Source organism: Genypterus blacodes, unplaced genomic scaffold, assembly GCF_046128005.1.
Source record: "Genypterus blacodes isolate CSIRO-AG114 ecotype Tasmania unplaced genomic scaffold, CSIRO-AGI_Gbla_v1 ptg000260l_1, whole genome shotgun sequence".
NCBI classification, from domain to species: Eukaryota; Metazoa; Chordata; class Actinopteri; order Ophidiiformes; family Ophidiidae; genus Genypterus; species Genypterus blacodes.
The window spans coordinates 667,210-688,284 of NW_027467053.1; the positions used below are offsets into that span (position 1 = coordinate 667,210).

Below are 21,075 nucleotides of genomic sequence, written 5' to 3' on the forward strand. Positions count from 1 at the left end.
GCAGATGGCTTTATCTTCCCGGTGTTTAAGATCTGCCCGCACGGCGCAGAAACCACGCTGGTCCACCGGTCACCGTGTGATGTCCAGACGCTGATGGCTCGACTTCATGACGGGATCTGGGAGCCAGAACACGGGTACAAAGACAAGGTCGCTCCAGGCTCTGCTGTCGTCCTCAACGTCACTACTTTTAACGATAACGGGGTGTACGAGTTGAGGTGCGGGGCTGGCTACATCCTCAGCTTCCACCAGCTGGAGGTCGTGGCGCCTGTGGAAGTGACAGCGTCTGTTGGGCAAAGCGTCAAACTCCCATGTTACCTCGATACTGTGGGTCAAACTTCTGCGGGGTTTATACGATGGAAAAGGAACGACGAGCTTGTGTTTGAGCTTGATCTCAAGTCTGGGGGGCGCGGGTACGGGGCTGGGTTTCACAGGAGCGTGTCTGTGGATGGTGCCGCACACGGGGACTTGTCTCTGGAGGTGTTTCGGACTAAGCAGGAGGATCAAGGCGTGTTCTTCTGCTATCGTGGGGCGGCGAAGGAGGAACACAGGGTCGCTGCCGTGCGGCTGACGGTCACCGCGAACCCCGAACCGACCAACTGCACCGTTTCGGTCCCGGTAAGTGCCGTCCGCACCGGAACACAACACTTATGCAGTGGGCAGAGGCGTGCGGTTAGGGGAGGCAGAGCCAAACTAATAATAATATAATCAAATAATTATTACTATTTGTTTGGAGGCAGTAGCTCAGTGGCAAGGCATCGAACCCTCAATTGCTCCCCCCTCTGCGAAGGATGGTAGTGTAATGCAATTTAAGTCGCTTTGGATAAAAGCGTCTGCCAAATGATCGTAATATAATGTTTGGGACTCCTAAGTATCAAACGTGCAGTGTTTATACTGATAACCTGATTTTCTTCTTTTCTTGTCCTCGGTAGCCAACACAGTGCAGCACTGAACAGACACCGAAGAGGGCCATCATCATCATCGTCATCCTCGCCATCATCACCCTCACCCTCACAGCAGTATTAGTTTATCTGTTGTGGCGTCGCAGAGGCGCATCTGGATCCGAGAGCGAAGGCTCTCCTACTACAACCCCCCTCAACAGCATTGAGCAGGGCTCCTCTCGACCTCCTGACCCCCTTTCCAACGGCCACATATATTGAGCCACCTGATGATTGTGTGGGTTTCTCATGCTTTAATCTGATGTCAGGGCGATAAAGAGCCCACATGTTCATTATGTGAACCAGCAGGGAGCTTTTATACACATTAGCCTTAACATGAGTGTATTTTCTTCTTTTTTATAAATATAAATCTATACAAAACAGGAATTTCTCTCTACGGCACTTTCTCTTGTTGCTCTCTGGGCCAGATGATTGCTTGTGTGTTGTTGTATTCAAATCTCATTTATGTCTCTTTGGATACAAAATAAATGCACATTTCTCTATAACTGTGTTGGTCTAGTTACTTTTTCTCACCCTTTACCACCGTTTACTCTTCCATCCATCCATCCATCTACACCTCTATGATGTTGAGGGTCACAGGCTCTGCAGGGAGAGGAGATGTAGATCCTAACGTTATACAACACAGAACGAGTGAGGCTCTATTCTAACACAGCCAAAGCAAAGCAGACAGAAGATTAGAATCATACACAGATGTGATTTTATTTATTTTCCACTTGAAATGAGGATTTACTGCAAATGAGTTACACACAAAATCAACAGGGAATCTACAGTTACAAGGTTTACAGTTGCATTTTAATAGAATGAATATACAACAAAGTAAGTAAGAAGCATTAACCTGCTGCCATAATCCTGCACTTCAATTTCAGCGCCTACATGTGACGTATACAAAGTAAACACAAAGCGGCATGCTTGTGGCAGGAACGTCTCATGAAATGTAACCGCTGTACTCTGCATGTAGCCGGCGACACTCCGATATTCCTGCACCTCTTCAGTGAATCCCTGTCCAGTTATCGCAGCGCTATAGTTTCCGGTGTGAGATGTTTGTTAGAATAAAAGCAGAGGGGCTGCAGCATCTCAATAAGACGTGTGTGAAGAAAAGAATACTAAACCAGCTAAGTAGTTTGACAAATAATACAAATAATAGAGATCAGACAGGGGAAAAAAAAAAAGATATAAAACATATTGGCAATTTACAACTTGTAACAGAACACATGAGAAGGGAATGAAAGGTGGTGTACAGGGACAGAGACGTGTGAGCGTCTGAGCCAGCGTCACTCTGTGGTTTACATGCTGCTCTCTCAGTCTACCTGCTGTGTTGCATGTGGAGGTGGTGGTGAAATAAAAGATGTACAGTGCCATGATCCAGGTCTGTTCATCGCAGAGAGCATAGTTTGATCTGTGCCCATTCTAAATGCATAAACCTCAGGTAGGTAGGTTAGAAAAACTACATTTCTCTCCCTAATTGCAGTGTAATTGAAATGTTTGGAGTGTAAATGTTCTGGGTCTTTCCTGGCTTCTGACCTTCAGGGCAGGATTATACATAAATAAAAGTTCTTTTTAATTGAAAGTTTTCCACTCAAGAAATTGCGACCTTTTCATCGACCTGGAAAAGTTCCAGACTGCAAATAATGAAAAATGTGATTTTGTCGGTCAGACTTTGCTCGTTTGTTCTCCTGCACGGCTCCTCGGCTGCTCTGCTCTGGCCTCCCCGCCCTCCCTCAGTGCACCAACTCCAGCTGGCTGGAGGAGAAAGGCAGGACTCCGCTCACGTAGTAGGCGATGCCCAGGGAGAGGAGGGCGATGACCACCAGCAGCAGCAGGACCCGCCAGAAGCCCAGGTCCTCCACAAACTCCTGCCAGGTGGTCCTGAAGCTGGACAGGACACCCTCGCTGCTCTGCAGGTTGGGGTTTAGCAAAGAGTGGCTCTCCATCGCACTGAGACACAGGCACACAATTAAAGGGGCAATCAGTCAAATATCTACCTGACAAGATAACATGAAATGCTTCTCTGTGTCTGTGAATATATATGTGTGTGTGTGTGTGTGTGTGTGTGTGTGTGCATTCCATTTTTAACAGACACCAGTAAATCCTCTGTAACCATGGTACATTGTACAGAATTGATGAACAGACTGAATGCATGTGAAGAACTGATGAAATTCCAAGAGTTACAGGGAATGTGAAAGGAAATTGTGACAGTGATGACAGAAAAGGTCAAATATGAAAGGTATAGTATTAGTAAAATAGTAAAGAGTGTTGGATACATCAACACAAAAGACTCTTATTCAGCTGGTTTGGGTGGAGAATCAGCCATTTGGATAAATGTTACTAATGATGTTAAACACAAGAAGCTCTCAGAGGAAAAAAGGTTGGAGACAACTGACAAAGGGGAAAGTCGTAACCAGAGCTGTATTGTTGTACCAGACTGCACACACACACACAAACAAACACTAGAAGTTAGACACTCAGCTATAAGATGCTGCACAGCTCAACTGACCACACTGGGTCGAGTCAAAGCAAAGATTAAAGGCAGAAGTGACACACTGATGCAGTTTACGAAACCCTCATCTTTCAACAGACACACACAGACACAGACACACAGACACACAGACACACAGACACACAGACACACACACACACACACACACACACACACACACACACAGCACTGTGGTCATGTGTGCATGTATGGTAAATGAATCCATTATAATTCATCAGGTTGCTGTGGGGGTCAGGTTAAAGCTCTCACCTTTCACTCTAGGCCATCTGCATGGTCTCCAGTTTGGAGTGGGGTCCCCTGTTGAAGCCTTTCACTTCCTGCTCCTCCAGCCCCTCCAGCAGGCGGATGGCATCCTTGTTGACGCCGCGTCTCTTTGCCAGCACCAAGGGAGTCGATCCGTTATGATTGCTGTGATGCAGGAAGAGCAGAAGCACCAACAGTTACAGTTAATGCTGGAAAGTCAGAAGTTTAAGATTGAAGCCCCCTCAGCTGCTTTTCTCTCTTCAGGCCTTTGTAGCACACCCTGGTACAAATTCAACTCCAACCACAAAGTAGGCATGTGAACCAGTATTCTGGAGTTGAACAAAGACAGGAGTGAGCAATCTTGGTATTTGAGATGAACTGAGCAAATCTCACCCTAGATTCTGTAACGCACATTGAATCATCTGAACAAGTCTCTCTCTTACCAGATATCAATTTTCAGCCCGTTGGACACCAGGAACTGTATAGTATCCACATGTCCACACAGATGCAGCGCTGTGTTCCCTTGGTAGTCGGTCGCCAACAGATCCGCCCCAAACTTGTGCAGGAGTCGGCATATGTGCGGCTAGGTGCCGGCCGGTGCGGCCCCGGTTGTCGCGGATGTTGGGGTCACATCCCGTCTACAGGAGCCTCTTGGCAAAGGGCAGGTCTCCATCAATGCACGACTGCAGCAAAGGCACGCTGGTCTGCGACGAGTCGTTGATGAAGACATAGGACATGTCTGAGTGGGTATCAGAAAATTCCAGCGTACCTGCATTGTGGAGAAAAAGCAGGAGATGTTTAGTTTAATAAAGTATAATAAATACATCTAAATAAAGTTGGATCATTTAAAGGCCCTGTGTTGGAGCAGTGAGGACATGTTGACAGTTTGTCCTACAGAAAGAAAGGGAACAAGAACAAGGAGAAGGAAGATTTTCATACTAAACATGTCACACATAATAACAAATGTGACAGCAGTCAGTGAACGCAGCAGGCTGAGAGAAGGGTTGATGTCACATGGACATGGACAGTGGTCAACTACGCCCTCTAGTGTCGAATGTTGGAGCCTCTACCAGGGAAGGAATCCGTATTCGTTTAGACTTTTTCAGCAATTTGCAATGCAACCCCATTGCTGAGGTTGTTTGCGACATAGCAACTACAGCAATGCAATCAACCCCAAACAAACAAACAAACAATTCAAAGCTTCAGGAAAGTAACTTTAGTTTTGTTGCATTCTAGTTTAATCTGTAGTACTTTACTCTTCCTTCCTCCATCCATCTACACCTCTATGATGTCGAGGGTCACAGGCTCTGCAGGGAGAGGAGATGTAGATCCTAACGTTATACAACACAGAACGAGTGAGGCTCTTTATCTAACACACTTCCAAGGACTTCCCAGCATGCCTTGGGGTGGTGTTTTTCAGTTTTGTGTGGTGTGTTTCAGTGTTACTAAACATTCTGTTCAAGTGTAAGTTGTATAGTAGTAATGAAGGGTATTCACATTTTGTTGTGTTGTTTGTTTGTTGTAATAGCTGGTGGCACTTTGAGGGAGAATGTGTGTGCTGTGAATCAGCTTATGCCTGTTGTATGACAGGAGTCAAGATAGTGCTCACCAGTGGTCAGCCTACCTATGTAGGAAGATATACCAAAGATGAAAGCTGAATCAGTGAGGCGTGTCGCCAAATAATTCTCAGCTTATCAGAAACCCATTTACAACCTTATGATCAAACAGGGCGTGGTGCTGGCAGCTACTAAGCTACAGCCTGGAAATCTTTGTTCATTCGGCTCCAATCCTGTAGCTCTCTACCAAACATGCCACAGACAACGCTGCTACTTGCATTACTCTTATGTCTCTACGCTATCCTGTAAAAACTGTATTTACCCTATGACATCATTGCAATTCCAATCTACTTGTAGTCTACTTGCGGGTCTACGTTTGAAGTTTAACAACAAGTGATAATACAACCTTCCTTCTTTCCCTCCATCTCTCTCCTCTTTCCCCTCTTTATATATAAAAAAATATCTCCAATATATCCTACAAATGTTTGCGCAATGTCATGTACAATGTTTGCCTCAATAAAAACAAATTGCAACAACATGTTGCATGTGTGCATATACCGTCAATGAATCCATTATAATTCATCAGGTTGCTATGGGGGTCAGGTTAAAGCTCTCACCTTTCACTCTAGGCCATCTGCATGGTCACCAGTTTGGAGTGGGGTCCCCTGTTGAAGCCTTTCACTTCCTGCTCCTCCAGCCCCTCCAGCAGGCGGATGGCATCCTTGTTGACGCCGCGTCTCTTTGCCAGCACCAAGGGAGTCGATCCGTTGTGATTGCTGTGATGCAGGAAGAGCAGAAGCACCAACAGTTACAATTAATGCTGGAGAGAACTGCACTGTGGACAAGAAAGAGCATAAACAATCGGCTTCGCTTTTACCTGAGCGCTTCAACTTGGAGCGGTGAAGTTGACTTCAAGTTGAACATCAGTGTATAAATGAGGATCAGTAATAACTAGGGCTGCACCCAACGATTATTTTAACAATTAATCTACAGATTATTTTTTCGATTAATCTATAGATTATATCTATAGATATTTATTACACATATCACAATTATTTTCCACATAATAAATGTCTAATTAATATTTCAATATTTTCTTCTATCATCTTCTCTTGAAAACAAGCAAATGTCAAAGGATTGCAATGCATTATTCCACAACTAGCCACCTTTTGACTGATAATCACCGTTTTACAAATCAACACATTGCTTATTCAATTCAAGTAAGAGTGATCGAGCGCAATCTGCATTCAACAACAAAAATACATGAGACGCACACGTCAGTTTGCGCTGCAATCAGACAGATAAACAGTTATTTTATTACTTGAAAGGAATTCTGTTATGTAGTTTTGATTTTATGTTCAGAAAAAGGCTGCTTTTTTTGTTAATGTCAAATCTAAATTTTGCCATTCAAACATGTTTATTTGTAACTGTTATGCTAAACTGTTTCCATGGAAACATTTCAATGCATATTTACACTTTGCATTTTCATCAAATTTACATCACATAATACAAAGTACACACTAGTGCAGAATAGAACAGCACAGACTGCGCTTGCAATGTGTAGACAAATACAAACTCAGAGCAAACAACACTAAGTAGTTGTAGCCGGGATCTGGGACATTGTGAAAAGTTATTTGAATGAAACTTCTGTAAAACTCTCTGCTCAAAGCAACACCACCTCCTGCCTATAAACATTTGTGTCATGGTCTGATCCAACACATAGTGCACTGTAGATATATCCTGTATACATGACTATTACCATGCAACATGCTGAACCCATCACCACAAGCCTCAAATGACTGCACATGAGAATTTCATGGTAAAGGGAGTAATAACATTTATGAAAGTGTACTTCAGACCAAATGTGACATAATAGCGTCATAAGTATTTCCATTGACTTCATACTTTTTCTCCATCTGATTAATGAAGTGTTTTTGTGTACATTTTTCAGGTCATATACATTCGTTGTTTACGCCACCCACCCCTACAGTGACCCATATCTTTGACGATGTTTTGTGTGTGTGTGTGTACCTGTACTGAGGGTTGTGCGCCCAGACCCCAGTACCCACCGAGGCCCCGATGATGACCAGGGGCTTCCACAGCCATATTGGGTCATTCACGGCCCGGAAGCTCCACTGGATGATCCCATCCGGGCTCAAGGACAGCAGCAGACACGAGTAGATCAGGAACTCACTGCGAACGGAGGAGAATGTTAACTCACAATTGCGTCTTGAAAGTTACAATGAAAACAAACATATGAAGACACACAAGAGTTGGATGACGCCTGTCGGTAAACTGTGTGTGTGTGCTAACGGACACAAGGTGGTCAAATTGGTCAACTGTTTGTACATTAAGCAACTTTTCAAAGTGATTATTAAAGAAAATAGGGGCATTTGTTAAGAAGTGAGAACTAAACTGACTACTGCTTCGACGGCTGACTCCGTTTTCAACCTGCCTGCCGATCGGCGCTAACGTTAGCGTCTATACCATGGCTGCCCGTAAATATTACCAGCTAAATGTACAAATACCCCACACCGACTACGGAAATGTATCGCTTTATGTTGATGTTAACTCGACTACCGCCAACGTAAACACGACTGGGGCCAGCAAACACCTATGCTAAATCTGCTAGCATCTTTAGCTAGCTTCACCAGCTGACTAGCATTGACGTTCTTGACTTCAAGATGGTTGTTTTCGATAATCTGAGGAACGTAGCACCGCGTTAAACATACTGACTAAACTGAATCCTACACATTTAACACAAAACAATCGTATCCGCGCTAAGCTTACCTGGGGTTGAAGTCTGGAAAGAGGCCTCTCAGATTCATGGCGTAAACCCAGGCTCGTTCGCTGGTTAGCTCTTTAGCGTCTGCATTAGCTCGTCTGCTGAGTCATGTTAGCTACACACCGCGGCTCTATGGCGCTTTTGGGGTCTCTGTGCTCGGTTTACTGCCCCGTTAACCCCGTTTGTTTTGGCAGTATGGTCGAGGCAAACCGTACGAGTGATGCTTGGAGCTTGGGGCGGACACTTCCTCATGGATCACACGGGGATGATTGGACAACCAGTCGGGTTGTTATTGGCCCAGTTTGACCTCACTCAGCGGGGACACAAGGGGGAGAAGAACGGAGAGATCAAATGGAAAAGAGAGAGAAAGGCGAACAAATTTTGTTTTTCTAACCTTATCCCATCACAAAATTTTAACATGTTGGTGTATATCATAGCATATTTGTAAAAAGCTTATTCCTCTATTTCTATATACGATGGCATGACATAGGTGTTGATCACACGGTCACCCGTTTGATTATCACCCTAGCAAGAAATGACTATTGAATGAATATTTAGACACATCTCAATTCAACTCATTCAATACAAGTGAAAGTATATACAATCGGCGAGAAAAATACAAGAGCATACCTTTATTAAAATGAATTTGTGTGTATGATGCAATTGATTAAAGTTCATTGGATGGACAAGCTAGAGTATCAGCTCTGTGTAGAAGAAGGGTGAATTTGGTGCCGTGTGTTGGGACTATGGGGGGTGGAATACTTTCAAGCATGCCTTGGGGCGGTGTGTTTGAGCTTCGTGTGGTGTGTGTCAGTGTTACTAAATATTCTGTGGAGGTGTTAGTAGCATAGAAGTACTTTTATTCACATTTAGATGAAGTTTACTCTCTGTTATGTCGTTATTATTTTTGAAAAAGCCGGTTGCACCGTAAAAGAGAATGTGGGTGTGTATCGTCTGACTCCGCCGGCACCGCATTGTTAGTGTGGAAAACGTTGCGATGTGATTAGTCAATTGCGTGTCGCACCTTAATTGGCGTGATGCGCTGTTGCCGCAATGTTGACCCGTCCAGCTGCGTGGTTGTATCCTAAAACATCGCTATCGTTACCCATCCGACCCATGTCCCCCTCTTGAACTTACTGTGTAGGCGAGGCAGCTACTGTCCGTTTCCCTGCATACAAACGGTCTCGTGCGGTGTCATCTCTGCCTTGAAAATGTCTTCTAGTACCCTGCTTCTTGTATTGCTCCTATGCGCTTACATTGCGCACGCGTCCGCTGAGTTCGCGCAGGAGATGTTAACAGGTGGCTTTACCTTCCCGGGATTGAAAATCTGCCCCCACGGCGCAGAAACCACGCTGGGTCACCGGTCACCGGGTAATGTCCAGATGCTGATGGCTCGAGTTCATGACAGGTAGGCAGTGGCTCAGTGGGTAGTGCTTCCGCTCGGGAACCAGAGGGTTTCTGGCTCGAGCCCCTGCCGAGGTGCCCCTGAGCAAGGTACCGAACCCTCAATTGCTCCCCCCTCTGCGAAGGGTGGTAATGTAACGTAAGTCGCTATGGATAAAAGCGTCTGCCAAATGAGCGTAATTTTAATTAATTTTTTAATGACGGGGTCTGGGAGCCAGAATACGGGTTCAAAGACATGGTCGCTCCAGTCTCTGCTGTCGCCCTCAAGGTCACGACTTTTAACGATAACGGGGTTTACGAGTCGAGGTGCGGGGCTGGCCGCATCCTCAGCCTCCACCAGCTGGAGGTCGTCGCCCCTGTGGAAGTGACAGCGTCTGTTGGGCAAAGCGTCAAACTCCCATGTTACCACGATACTGTGGGTCAAACTTCTGCGGGGCTTGAACTCAAGTCTGGGGTCGCGGTTACGGGGCTGGGTTTAACAGGAGCGTGTCTGTGGATGGTGCCGCATACGGGGACTTGTCTCTGGAGGTGTTTCGGACCGAGCCGGAGGATCAAGCCGTATGCTTCTGCTGGCGCGTGGAGGCGAAGAAGGAAGACAAGGGTCGCTGCCGTTTGGCTGACGGTCACCGCAAACCCCGAACCGACCAACTGCACCGTTTCGGTCCCTGTAAGTCCCGTCCGCAACGGAACACAACACTTATGCAATGGGCAGGGGCGTGCGGTTAGGGCCACTGGCTAGACAGAGATTTGAATATCTCAGGGGAGGGATCGGACTTTGCCCTATTTAAAATGCTTGACAGGTGTACGAAGAACGCTGCCTGGTCAAAGCAATTTCTGAAAAATGTGAAAAAGAGTTCCTGAAAAACAATGTAAAACTATTTTTTTGAAAATTAAGGGGACTTGTAAATTCCATTGTAAAAGTGGGAGTGTTGTTATACAGTACATATACCAATAGATGGCGGTGCTGTTCTACCACTATACTGTCCCTGCCTGTATGTTATACGGTGAGAAACTACACTTCCGGTGTTACGTGTGTTAGTTCGTTGTGTTATGCTGTTGCTGTCTGCAATAAAACAATATTCTTCACAAACTATACCGAACTACCCTTCAAAATGTGGGATACGGCCTTACTCTCGTATGCCACAGCCCATGTTGTTCAATTTTAGACAACCCACTTCTCCACAACCTATACCGAACTACCCTTCAAAATGTGGGATACGGCCTATCGTTACGCCCATGTTAATAGACAACCCACAACTTGTCGGATACGGCCTATCGTTACGCCCATGTTAATAGACAACCCACAACTTGTCGGATACGGCCTATCGTTACGCATGTTTTGATATAGGACAACCCACAACTTGTCGGATACGGCCTATCGTTGCGCATGTTTTGATATAGGACAACCCACAACTTGTCGGATACGGCCTATCGTTGCGCATGTTTTGATATAGGACAACCCACAACTTGTCGGATACGGCCTATCGTTGCGCATGTTTTGATATAGGACAACCCACAACTTGTCGGATACGGCCTATCGTTGCGCATGTTTTGATATAGGACAACCCACAACTTGTCGGATACGGCCTATCGTTGCGCATGTTTTGATATAGGACAACCCACAACTTGTCGGATACGGCCTATCGTTGCGCATGTTTTGATATAGGACAACCCACAACTTGTCGGATACGGCCTATCGTTGCGCATGTTTTGATATAGGACAACCCACAACTTGTCGGATACGGCCTATCGTTACGCCCATGTTAATAGACAACTCCACATCCTATTTAACCTGTGTGCCGCACGCTCACTGTACCTGTACAGGTCTTTGTCTGCTGTTCTGTCGCTGCTGACAATGGCATTTAGAAATGTGCTTCATGTATTGCTCCTATGCTCTTACATTGAGTACGCGTCTGCTGAGTTCGCGCATGTGATGTTAGGAGATGGCTTTACCTTCCCGGGATTGAAGATCTGCCCGCACGGCGCAGAAACCACGCTGGTTCACCGCTCACCGGGTGATGTCCAGACGCCGATGGCTCGACTTCATGACGGGATCTGGGAGCCAGAACACGGGTTCAAAGACAAAGTCGCTCCAGGCTCTGCTGTCGCCCTCAAGGTCACGACTTTTAACGATAACGGGGTGTACGAGTTGAGGTGCGGGGCTGGCTACATCCTCAGCTTCCACCAGCTGGAGGTCGTGGCGCCCGTGGAAGTGACAGCGTCTGTTGGGCAAAGCGTCAAACTTCCATGTTACCGTGATACTTTGGGTCAAACTTCTGCGGGGTTTATACGATGGAAAAGGAACGGCGAGCTTGTGTTTGAGCTTGATCTAGGGTTAGGGATGGTGCGGACACCACGCTGATCCACCGGACGCTGCGTGACATCCCGACGCCGATGGCTCGATTTCATGACGGAATTTGGGAGCCAGAGAACGGGTTCAAAGACAAGGTCGCTCCAGGCTCTGCTGTCGCCCTCAAGTTCAAGACTTTTAACGATAACGGGGTGTACGAGTTGTGGTGCGGGGCTCGCTACATCCTCAGCCGCTTCCGGCTGGAAGTCGTGGCGCCTGTGGAAGTGACAGCGTCTGTTGGTCAAAGCGTCAAACTCCCATGTTACCACGATACTGTGGGTCAAACTTCTGCGGGGTTTATACGATGGAAAAGGAACGACGAGCTTGTGTTTGAGCTTGATCTCAAGTCTGGGGGGGCGGGTACGGGGCTGGGTTTGACAGGAGCGTGTCTGTGGATGGTGCCGCACACGGGGACGTGTCTCTGGAGGTGTTTCGGACTAAGCAGGAGGATCAAGGCGTGTTCTTCTGCTATCGTGAGGAGGCGAGGGAGGAACACAGGGTCGCTGCCGTGCGGCTGACGGTCACCGCGAACCGCGAACCGACCAACTGCACCGTTTCGGTCCCGGTAAGTGCCGTCCGCACCGGAACACAACACTTATGCAGTGGGCAGAGGCGTGCGGTTAGGGGAGGCAGAGCTTCCGCTTGGTAACCGGAGGGTTGCCGGTTTGAGTCCCTGCCGAGGTGTCCCTGAGCAAGGCACCGAACCCTCAAGTGCTCCCCCCACTTCGAAGGATCGTAGTGTAATGCAATTTAAGTCGCTTTGGATAAAAGCGTCTGCCAAATGATCGTAATATAATGTTTGGGACTCCTAAGTATCAAACGTGCAGTGTCTATACAGATAACCTGATTTCCTTCTTTTCTTGTCCTCGGTAGCCAACACAGTGCAGCACTGAACAGACACCAACGTGGGCTATCATCATCATCGTCATCCTCATCATCATCACCCTCACCGTCAGAGACAAGTCCCCGTGTGCGGCACCATCCACAGACACGCTCCTGTCAAACCCAGCCCCGTACCTGCCCCCCCAGACTTGAGATCAAGCTCAAACACAAGCTCGTCGTTCCTTTTCCATCGTATAAACCCCGCAGAAGTTTGACCCACAGTATCGTGGTAACATGGGAGTTTGACGCTTTGACCAACAGACGCTGTCACTTCCACAGGCGCCACGACCTCCAGCTGGAAGCGGCTGAGGATGTAGCCAGCCCCGCACCACAACTCGTACAGTTACAAGGTTTACAGTTGCATTTTAATAGAATGAATATACAACAAAGTAAGTAAGAAGCATTAACCTGCTGCCATAATCCTGCACTTCAATTTCAGCGCCTACATGTGACGTATACAAAGTAAACACAAAGCGGCATGCTTGGGCAGGAACGTCTCATGAAATGTAACCGCTGTACTCTGCATGTAGCCGGCGACACTCCGACATTCCTGCACCTCTTCAGTGAATCCCTGTCCAGTTATAGCAGCGCTATAGTTTCCGGTGTGAGATGTTTGTTAGAATAAAAGCGGAGGGGCTGCAGCATCTCAATAAGACGTGTGTGAAGAAAAGAATACTAAACCAGTTAAGTAGTTTGATAAATAATACAGTTAATAGAGATCAGGCAGGGGAAAAAACAAAGCATATATAAAACATATTGGCAATTTACAACTTGTAACAGAACACATGAGAAAGGAATGAAAGGTGGTGTACAGGGACAGAGACGTGTGAGCGTCTGAGCCAGCGTCACTCTGTGGTTTACATGCTGCTCTCTCAGTCTACCTGCTGTGTTGCATGTGGAGGTGGTGGTGAAATAAAAGATGTACAGTGCCATGATCCAGGTCTGTTCATCGCAGAGAGCATAGTTTGATCTGTGCCCATTCTAAATGCATAAACCTCAGGTAGGTAGGTTAGAGAGACTACATTTCTCTTCCTAATTGCAGTGTAATTGAAATGTTTGGAGTGTAAATGTTCTGGGTCTTTCCTGGCTTCTGACCTTCAGGGCAGGACTATACATAAATAAAAGTTCTTTTTAATTGAAAGTTTTCCACTGAAGAAATTGCGACCTTTTCATCGACTAGACCTGGAAAAGTTCCAGACTGCAAATAATGAAAAATGTGATTTGGGCGGCCAGACTTTGCTCGTTTGTTCCTCTGCACGGCTCCTCTGCTGCTCTGCTCTGGCCTCCCCGCCCTCCCTCAGTGCACCAACTCCAGCTGGCTGGTGGAGAAAGGCAGGACTCCGCTCACGTAGTAGGCGATGCCAAGGGAGAGGAGGGCGATGACCACCAGCAGCAGGACCCGCCAGAAGCCCAGGTCCTCCACAAACTCCTGCCAGGTGGTCCTGAAGCTGGACAGGACACCCTCGCTGCTCTGCAGGTTGGGGTTTAGCAAAGAGTGGCTCTCCATTGCACTGAGACACGGGGACACAATTATAGGGGCAATCAGTCAAATATCTACCTGATAAGATAACATGAAATGCTCCTCTGTGTCTCTGAATGTGTGTGTGTGTGTGTGTGTGTGTGTGTGTGTGTGTGTGTGTGTGTGTGTGTGTGTCTGTACATTCCATTTTTAACAGACACCAGTAAATCCTCTGTAACGTTGGTACATTGTGGCGTTTAACCACACCTCTGTCAATATTTACAAAAACGTCTACACCTCCAAATTAAAATTGCACTTCCTGAGAGAAATCATGGAAGATCTCAGAAAAAGATTGTTTCCTGAAAAATAGAAAACTCTTTGCTGATCCTTTGCCTTTATTGAAAGGTGAACTGTAGAGACGGCGCACATCAGCACCATAACTCTCTAACTGCTTCCTGTGCATGTAACCCTCTGACTCTCACAGAATTGATGAACAGACTGAATGCAGGTGAAGAACAGATGAAATTACAAGAGTTACAGGGAATGTGAAAGGAAATTGTGATAGTGATGTGACAGAAAAGGTCAAATAGGAGAGGTATAGTATTAGTAAAATAGTAAAGAGTGTTGGATACATCAACATTTTGCAAATGTTCACACAAAAGACTCTTATTCAGCTGGTTTGGGTGGAGAATCAGCCATGTGGATAAATGTTACTAATAATGTTAAACACAAGAAGCTCTCAGACAGTTTTATTTTGTCAAATTAGCTCTCAGAGGAAAAAAGGTTGGAGACCATTGACAAAGGGGAAACTCGTAACCACAGCTGCATTATTGTACCAGACTGCACTCATGCTTTCACGCACACACACAGCCCTGTCGTCATGTTTGCAGCCATTATAATTCATCAGGCTGCTGTCGGGGTCAGGTTAAAGCTCTCACCTTTCACTCTGGGCCATCTGCATGGTCTCCGGTTTGGAGTGGGGTCCCCTGTTGAAGCCTTTCACTTCCTGCTCCTCCAGCCCCTCCAGCAGGTGGATTGCATCCTTGTTGACGCCGCGTCGCTTTGCCAGCACCAAGGGAGTCGATCCGTTATGATTGCTGTGATGCAGGAAGAGCAGAAGCACCAACAGTTACAGTTAATGCTGGAGAGTCAGAAGTTTAAGATGGGAGCCCCCTCAGCTGCTTTTCTTTCTTCAGACCTTTGTAGCACACCCTGGTACAAATTCAACTCCAACCACAAAATACAACTCCTGTCAGGCACGTGAACCAGTATTCTGGAGTTGAACGAAGACAGGAGTGAGCAATCTTGGTATTTGAGATGAACGGTGCAAATCTCACCCTAGATTCTGTAACGCACATTGAATCATCTGAACAAGTCTCTCTCTTACCAGATATCAATTTTCAGCCCGTTGGACACCAGGAACTGTATAGTATCCACATGTCCACACAGATGCAGCGCTGTGTTCCCTTGGTAGTCGGTCGCCAACAGATCCGCCCCAAACTTGTGCAGGAGTCGGCATATGTGCGGCTAGGTGGAGGCCGGTGCGGCCCCGGTTGTCGCGGATGTTGGGGTCACATCCCGTCTCCAGGAGCCTCTTGGCAAAGGGCAGGTCTCCATCAATGCACGACTGCAGCAAAGGCACGCTGGTCTGCGATGAGTCGTTGATGAAGACATTGGACATGTCTAAGTGGGTATCAGAAAATTCCAGCGTACCTGCATTGCAGAGAAAAAGCAGGAGATGTTTAGTTTAATAAAGTATAATAAATACATCTAAATAAGTTGGATCATTTAAAGGCCCTGTGTTGGCGCAGTGAGGACATGTTGACAGTTTGTCCTACAGAAAGAAAGGGAACAAGAACAAGGAGAAGGAAGATTTTCATACTAAACATGTCACACATAATAACAAATGTGACAGCAGTCAGTGAAGGCAGCAGGCTGAGAGAAGGGTTGATGTCACATGGACATGGACAGTGGTCAACTACGCCCTCTAGTGTCGAATGTCGGAGCCTCTACCAGGGAAGGAATCCGTATGCGTTTAGAATTTTTCAGCAATTTGCAATGCAACCCCATTGCTGAGGTTGTTTGCGACGTAGCAACTACAGCAATGCAATCAACCCCAAACAAACAAACAAACAATTCAAAGTTACTTTAGTGTTGTTGCATTCTAGTTTAATCTGTAGTACTTTACTCTTCCTTCCTCCATCCATCTACACCTCTATGATGTCGAGGGTCACAGGCTCTCTAGGGAGAGGAGATGTAGATCCTAATCTACGTTATACAACACAGAACGAGTGAGGCTCTATTCTAACACACTTCCGAGGACTTCCCAGCATGCCTTGGGGTGGTGTTTTTCAGTTTTGTGTGGTGTGTTTCAGTGTTACTAAACATTCTGTTCAAGTGTAAGTTGTATAGTAGTAATGAAGGGTATTCACATTTTGTTGTGTTGTTTGTTTGTTGTAATAGCTGGTGGCACTTTGAGGGAGAATGTGTGTGCTGTGAATCAGCTTATGCCTGCTGTATGACAGGAGTCAAGATAGTGCTCACCAGTGGTCAGCCTACCTATGTAGGAAGATATACCAAAGATGAAAGCTGAATCAGTGAGGCGTGTCGCCAAATAATTCTCAGCTTATCAGAAACCCATTTACAACCTTATGATCAAACAGGGCGCGGTGCTGGCAGCTACTAAGCTACAGCCTGGAAATCTTTGTTCATTCGGCTCCAATCCTGTAGCTCTCTACCAAACATGCCACAGACAACGCTGCTACTTGCATTACTCTTATGTCTCTACGCTATCCTGTAAAAACTGTATTTACCCTATGACATCATTGCAATTCCAATCTACTTGTAGTCTACTTGCGGGTCTACGTTTGAAGTTTAACAACAAGTGATAATACAACCTTCCTTCTTTCCCTCCATCTCTCTCCTCTTTCCCCTCTTTATATATAAAAAAATATCTCCAATATATCCTACAAATGTTTGCGCAATGTCATGTACAATGTTTGCCTCAATAAAAACAAATTGCAACAACATGTTGCATGTGTGCATATACCGTCAATGAATCCATTATAATTCATCAGGTTGCTGTGGGGGTCAGGTTAAAGCTCTCACCTTTCACTCTAGGCCATCTGCATGGTCACCAGTTTGGAGTGGGGTCCCCTGTTGAAGCCTTTCACTTCCTGCTCCTCCAGCCCCTCCAGCAGGCGGATGGCATCCTTGTTGACGCCGCGTCTCTTTGCCAGCACCAAGGGAGTCGATCCGTTGTGATTGCTGTGATGCAGGAAGAGCAGAAGCACCAACAGTTACAATTAATGCTGGAGAGAACTGCACTGTGGACAAGAAAGAGCATAAACAATCGGCTTCGCTTTTACCTGAGCGCTTCAACTTGGAGCGGTGAAGTTGACTTCAAGTTGAACATCAGTGTATAAATGAGGATCAGTAATAACTAGGGCTGCACCCAACGATTATTTTAACAATTAATCTACAGATTATTTTTTCGATTAATCTATAGATTATATCTATAGATATTTATTACACATATCACAATTATTTTCCACATAATAAATGTCTAATTAATATTTCAATATTTTCTTCTATCATCTTCTCTTGAAAACAAGCAAATGTCAAAGGATTGCAATGCATTATTCCACAACTAGCCACCTTTTGACTGATAATCACCGTTTTACAAATCAACACATTGCTTATTCAATTCAAGTAAGAGTGATCGAGCGCAATCTGCATTCAACAACAAAAATACATGAGACGCACACGTCAGTTTGCGCTGCAATCAGACAGATAAACAGTTATTTTATTACTTGAAAGGAATTCTGTTATGTAGTTTTGATTTTATGTTCAGAAAAAGGCTGCTTTTTTTGTTAATGTCAAATCTAAATTTTGCCATTCAAACATGTTTATTTGTAACTGTTATGCTAAACTGTTTCCATGGAAACATTTCAATGCATATTTACACTTTGCATTTTCATCAAATTTACATCACATAATACAAAGTACACACTAGTGCAGAATAGAACAGCACAGACTGCGCTTGCAATGTGTAGACAAATACAAACTCAGAGCAAACAACACTAAGTAGTTGTAGCCGGGATCTGGGACATTGTGAAAAGTTATTTGAATGAAACTTCTGTAAAACTCTCTGCTCAAAGCAACACCACCTCCTGCCTATAAACATTTGTGTCATGGTCTGATCCAACACATAGTGCACTGTAGATATATCCTGTATACATGACTATTACCATGCAACATGCTGAACCCATCACCACAAGCCTCAAATGACTGCACATGAGAATTTCATGGTAAAGGGAGTAATAACATTTATGAAAGTGTACTTCAGACCAGATGTGACATAATAGCGTCATAAGTATTTCCATTGACTTCATACTTTTTCTCCATCGGATTAATGAAGTGTTTTTGTGTACATTTTTCAGGTCATATACATGTGTTGTTTACACCACCCACCCCTACAGTGACCCATATCTTTGACGATCTTTTGTGTGTGTGTGTGTACCTGTACTGAGAGTTGTGCGCCCAGACCCCAGTGCCCACCGAGGCCCCGATGATGACAAGGAGCTTCCACAGCCATATTGGGGCATATACGGCCCGGAAGCTCCACTGGATGACCCCATCCAGCCTCAAGGACAGCAGCACAGAGAACAGCAGCAGACACGAGTCGAGCAGGAACTCACTGCGAACGGAGGAGAATGTTTACTCACAATGGTGTGTGTGCTAACGGACACAAGGTGGTCAAATTGGTCAACTGTTTGTACATTAAGCAACTTTACAAAGTGATTATTAAAGAAAAGAAGGGCATTTGTTAAGAAGTGAGAACTAAACTGACTACTGCTTCGACGGCTAACTCCGTTTTCAACCTGCCTGCCGATCGGCGCTAACGTTAGCGTCTATACCATGGCTGCCCGTAAAAATTACCAGCTAAATGTACAAATACCCCACACCGACTACGGAAATGTATCGCTTTATGTTGATGTTAACTCGACTACCGCCAACGTAAACACGACTGGGGCTAGCAAACACCTATGCTATATCTGCTAGCATCTTTAGCTAGCTTCACCAGCTGACTAGCATTGACGTTCTTGACTTCAAAATGGTTGTTTTCGATAATCTGAGGAACGTAGCACCGCGTTAAACATGCTGACTAAACTGAACCCCACACATTTAACACAAAACAACCGTATCCGCGCTAAGCTTACCTGGGCTTGAAGTCCTGAAAGAGGCCTCTCAGATTCATGGCGTAAACCCAGGCTCGTTAGCTGGTTAGCTCTTTAGCGTCTGCATTAGCTCGTCTGCTGAGTCATGTTAGCTACACATCGCGGCTCTATGGCGCTTTTGGGGTCTCTGTGCTCGGTTTACTGCCCCGATAACCCCGTTTGTTTTGGCAGTATGGTCAAAGCAAACCGTACGAGTGATGCTTGGAGCTTAGGGCGAACACTTCCTCATGGATCACACGGGGATGATTGGACAACCAGTCGGGTTGTTATTGGCCCAGTCTGACCTCACTCAGCGGGGACACAAAGGTGAGAAGAACGGAGAGATCAAATGGAAAAGAGAGAGAAAGGCGAACAAATTTTGTTTTTCTAACATTATCCTCCATCACAAAAAATTAACATGTTGGTGTTTTATCAAAGCATATTTGTAAAAAGCTTATTCCTCTATTTCTATATACCTTGGCATGACATAGGTGTTGATCACACGGTCACACGTTTGATTCTCACGCTAGCGAGAAATGACACGTTAAATGCGCAACTCCGCCAATAATCCGCCGTGATTTCTCTACCTGTTTCAATCTCTGTCTTTATTACCTACCTTAACATTTCTTTAAATATTTAGACACATCTCAATTGGCGATATTCCTCTTTGGATAAGAGTGTCTGCTAAATGACTAAATGTAAATGTAAACATAACCTTACATCTGCAACTACCAACACTGATACGTGTCTTCAAACACTGTACTTCAGATACACAATAAATGCACTTTTCTATTATATAACTGTTACTTTTTTCACCCTTTACCATCGTTTACTCTTCCCCCCTTCCATCCATCTACACCTCTATTCTAACACCGGCAAAGCAAAGCCGACGGAAGATTAGAATAATAATAATAGAATGAATATTCAACAAAGTAAGTAAGAAGCATTAACCTGCTGTCATAATCCTGCACTTCAATTTCAGCGCCTACATGTGACGTATACAAAGTAAACACAAAGCAGCATGCTTGTGGCAGGAACGTCTCATAAGATGTAACCGCTGTACTCTGCATGTAGCCGGCGACACTCTGACATTCCTGCACCTCTTCAGTGAATCCCTGTCCAGTTATCGCAGCGCTATAGTTTCCGGTGTGAGATTTTCGTTAGAATAAAAGCGGAGGGGCTGCAGCATCTCAATAAGATGTGTGTGAAGAAAGAATACTAAACCAGTTAAGTAGTTTGATTCTTCTACGAGGCGGTGACCCTGCTGAACTCCACTCCATTGCCCCACTCAACTCCACTCAACTCCATCCTCCCTCTAGCATCATCTAGCACTCAACTGCAATTTGCACAACTTTCTGTTTGCACTGATCATTTCCATTTCACTTCCGTACTGCACTAAGACCTCTTGCACTATTTATTGACATATTTATTAATTTATAGTTATGGTAAGTATATAGAATGTATGTAGTTTATTCTGTATATATTTTGTATATATTCTGTATTCTGTATATATAATAGTATACTTTTGCACTTTCTGGTTGGATGCTACTGCATTTCATTGGCTTGTACCTGTACTTGCTCATTGACAATAAAGTTGAATCTAATCTCATCTAATCTAAAAAAATAAAGTGATGAATGGTCATAACATGGAGATTTAGTTTACTTTCTGTTATGTTGTTATCGCTGTAATAGCTGGTGGCACCGTGAAAGAGGATGTGGGTGTG

General features: G+C 45.2%; 1 protein-coding gene and 2 pseudogenes across 4 annotated transcripts in view; all 3 read right to left on the reverse strand.

The window, feature by feature from the left end:
* Positions 1 to 2,674: 2,674 nt before the first annotated feature.
* On the reverse strand, positions 2,675 to 4,458 carry LOC143017041 (ankyrin repeat domain-containing protein 46-like; annotated as a pseudogene).
* Positions 4,459 to 5,873: 1,415 nt separating this feature from the next.
* LOC143017026 (transmembrane protein 185-like) overlaps positions 5,874 to 21,075 on the reverse strand; it is a 36,844-nt gene continuing 21,642 nt past the window's right edge. The window contains exons 1-3 of one of the 4 annotated variants that reach the window (XM_076171637.1): positions 19,355 to 19,900; positions 7,284 to 7,445; positions 5,874 to 6,028 (exon numbers count right to left, since the gene is read on the reverse strand). In XM_076171637.1, the coding sequence (XP_076027752.1) occupies positions 5,878 to 6,028; positions 7,284 to 7,445; positions 19,355 to 19,392 (351 nt within the window). In that variant the 5' untranslated portion in view covers positions 19,393 to 19,900 and the 3' untranslated portion in view covers positions 5,874 to 5,877. Of the gene's footprint in view, positions 6,029 to 7,283; positions 7,446 to 8,042; positions 9,012 to 16,327; positions 17,400 to 18,654; positions 18,832 to 19,354; positions 19,903 to 21,075 lie in introns of those variants that run through there. The other 3 variants (XM_076171635.1, XM_076171633.1, XM_076171636.1) reach the window with 3 other exon arrangements.
* On the reverse strand, positions 13,765 to 15,827 carry LOC143017022 (ankyrin repeat domain-containing protein 46-like; annotated as a pseudogene).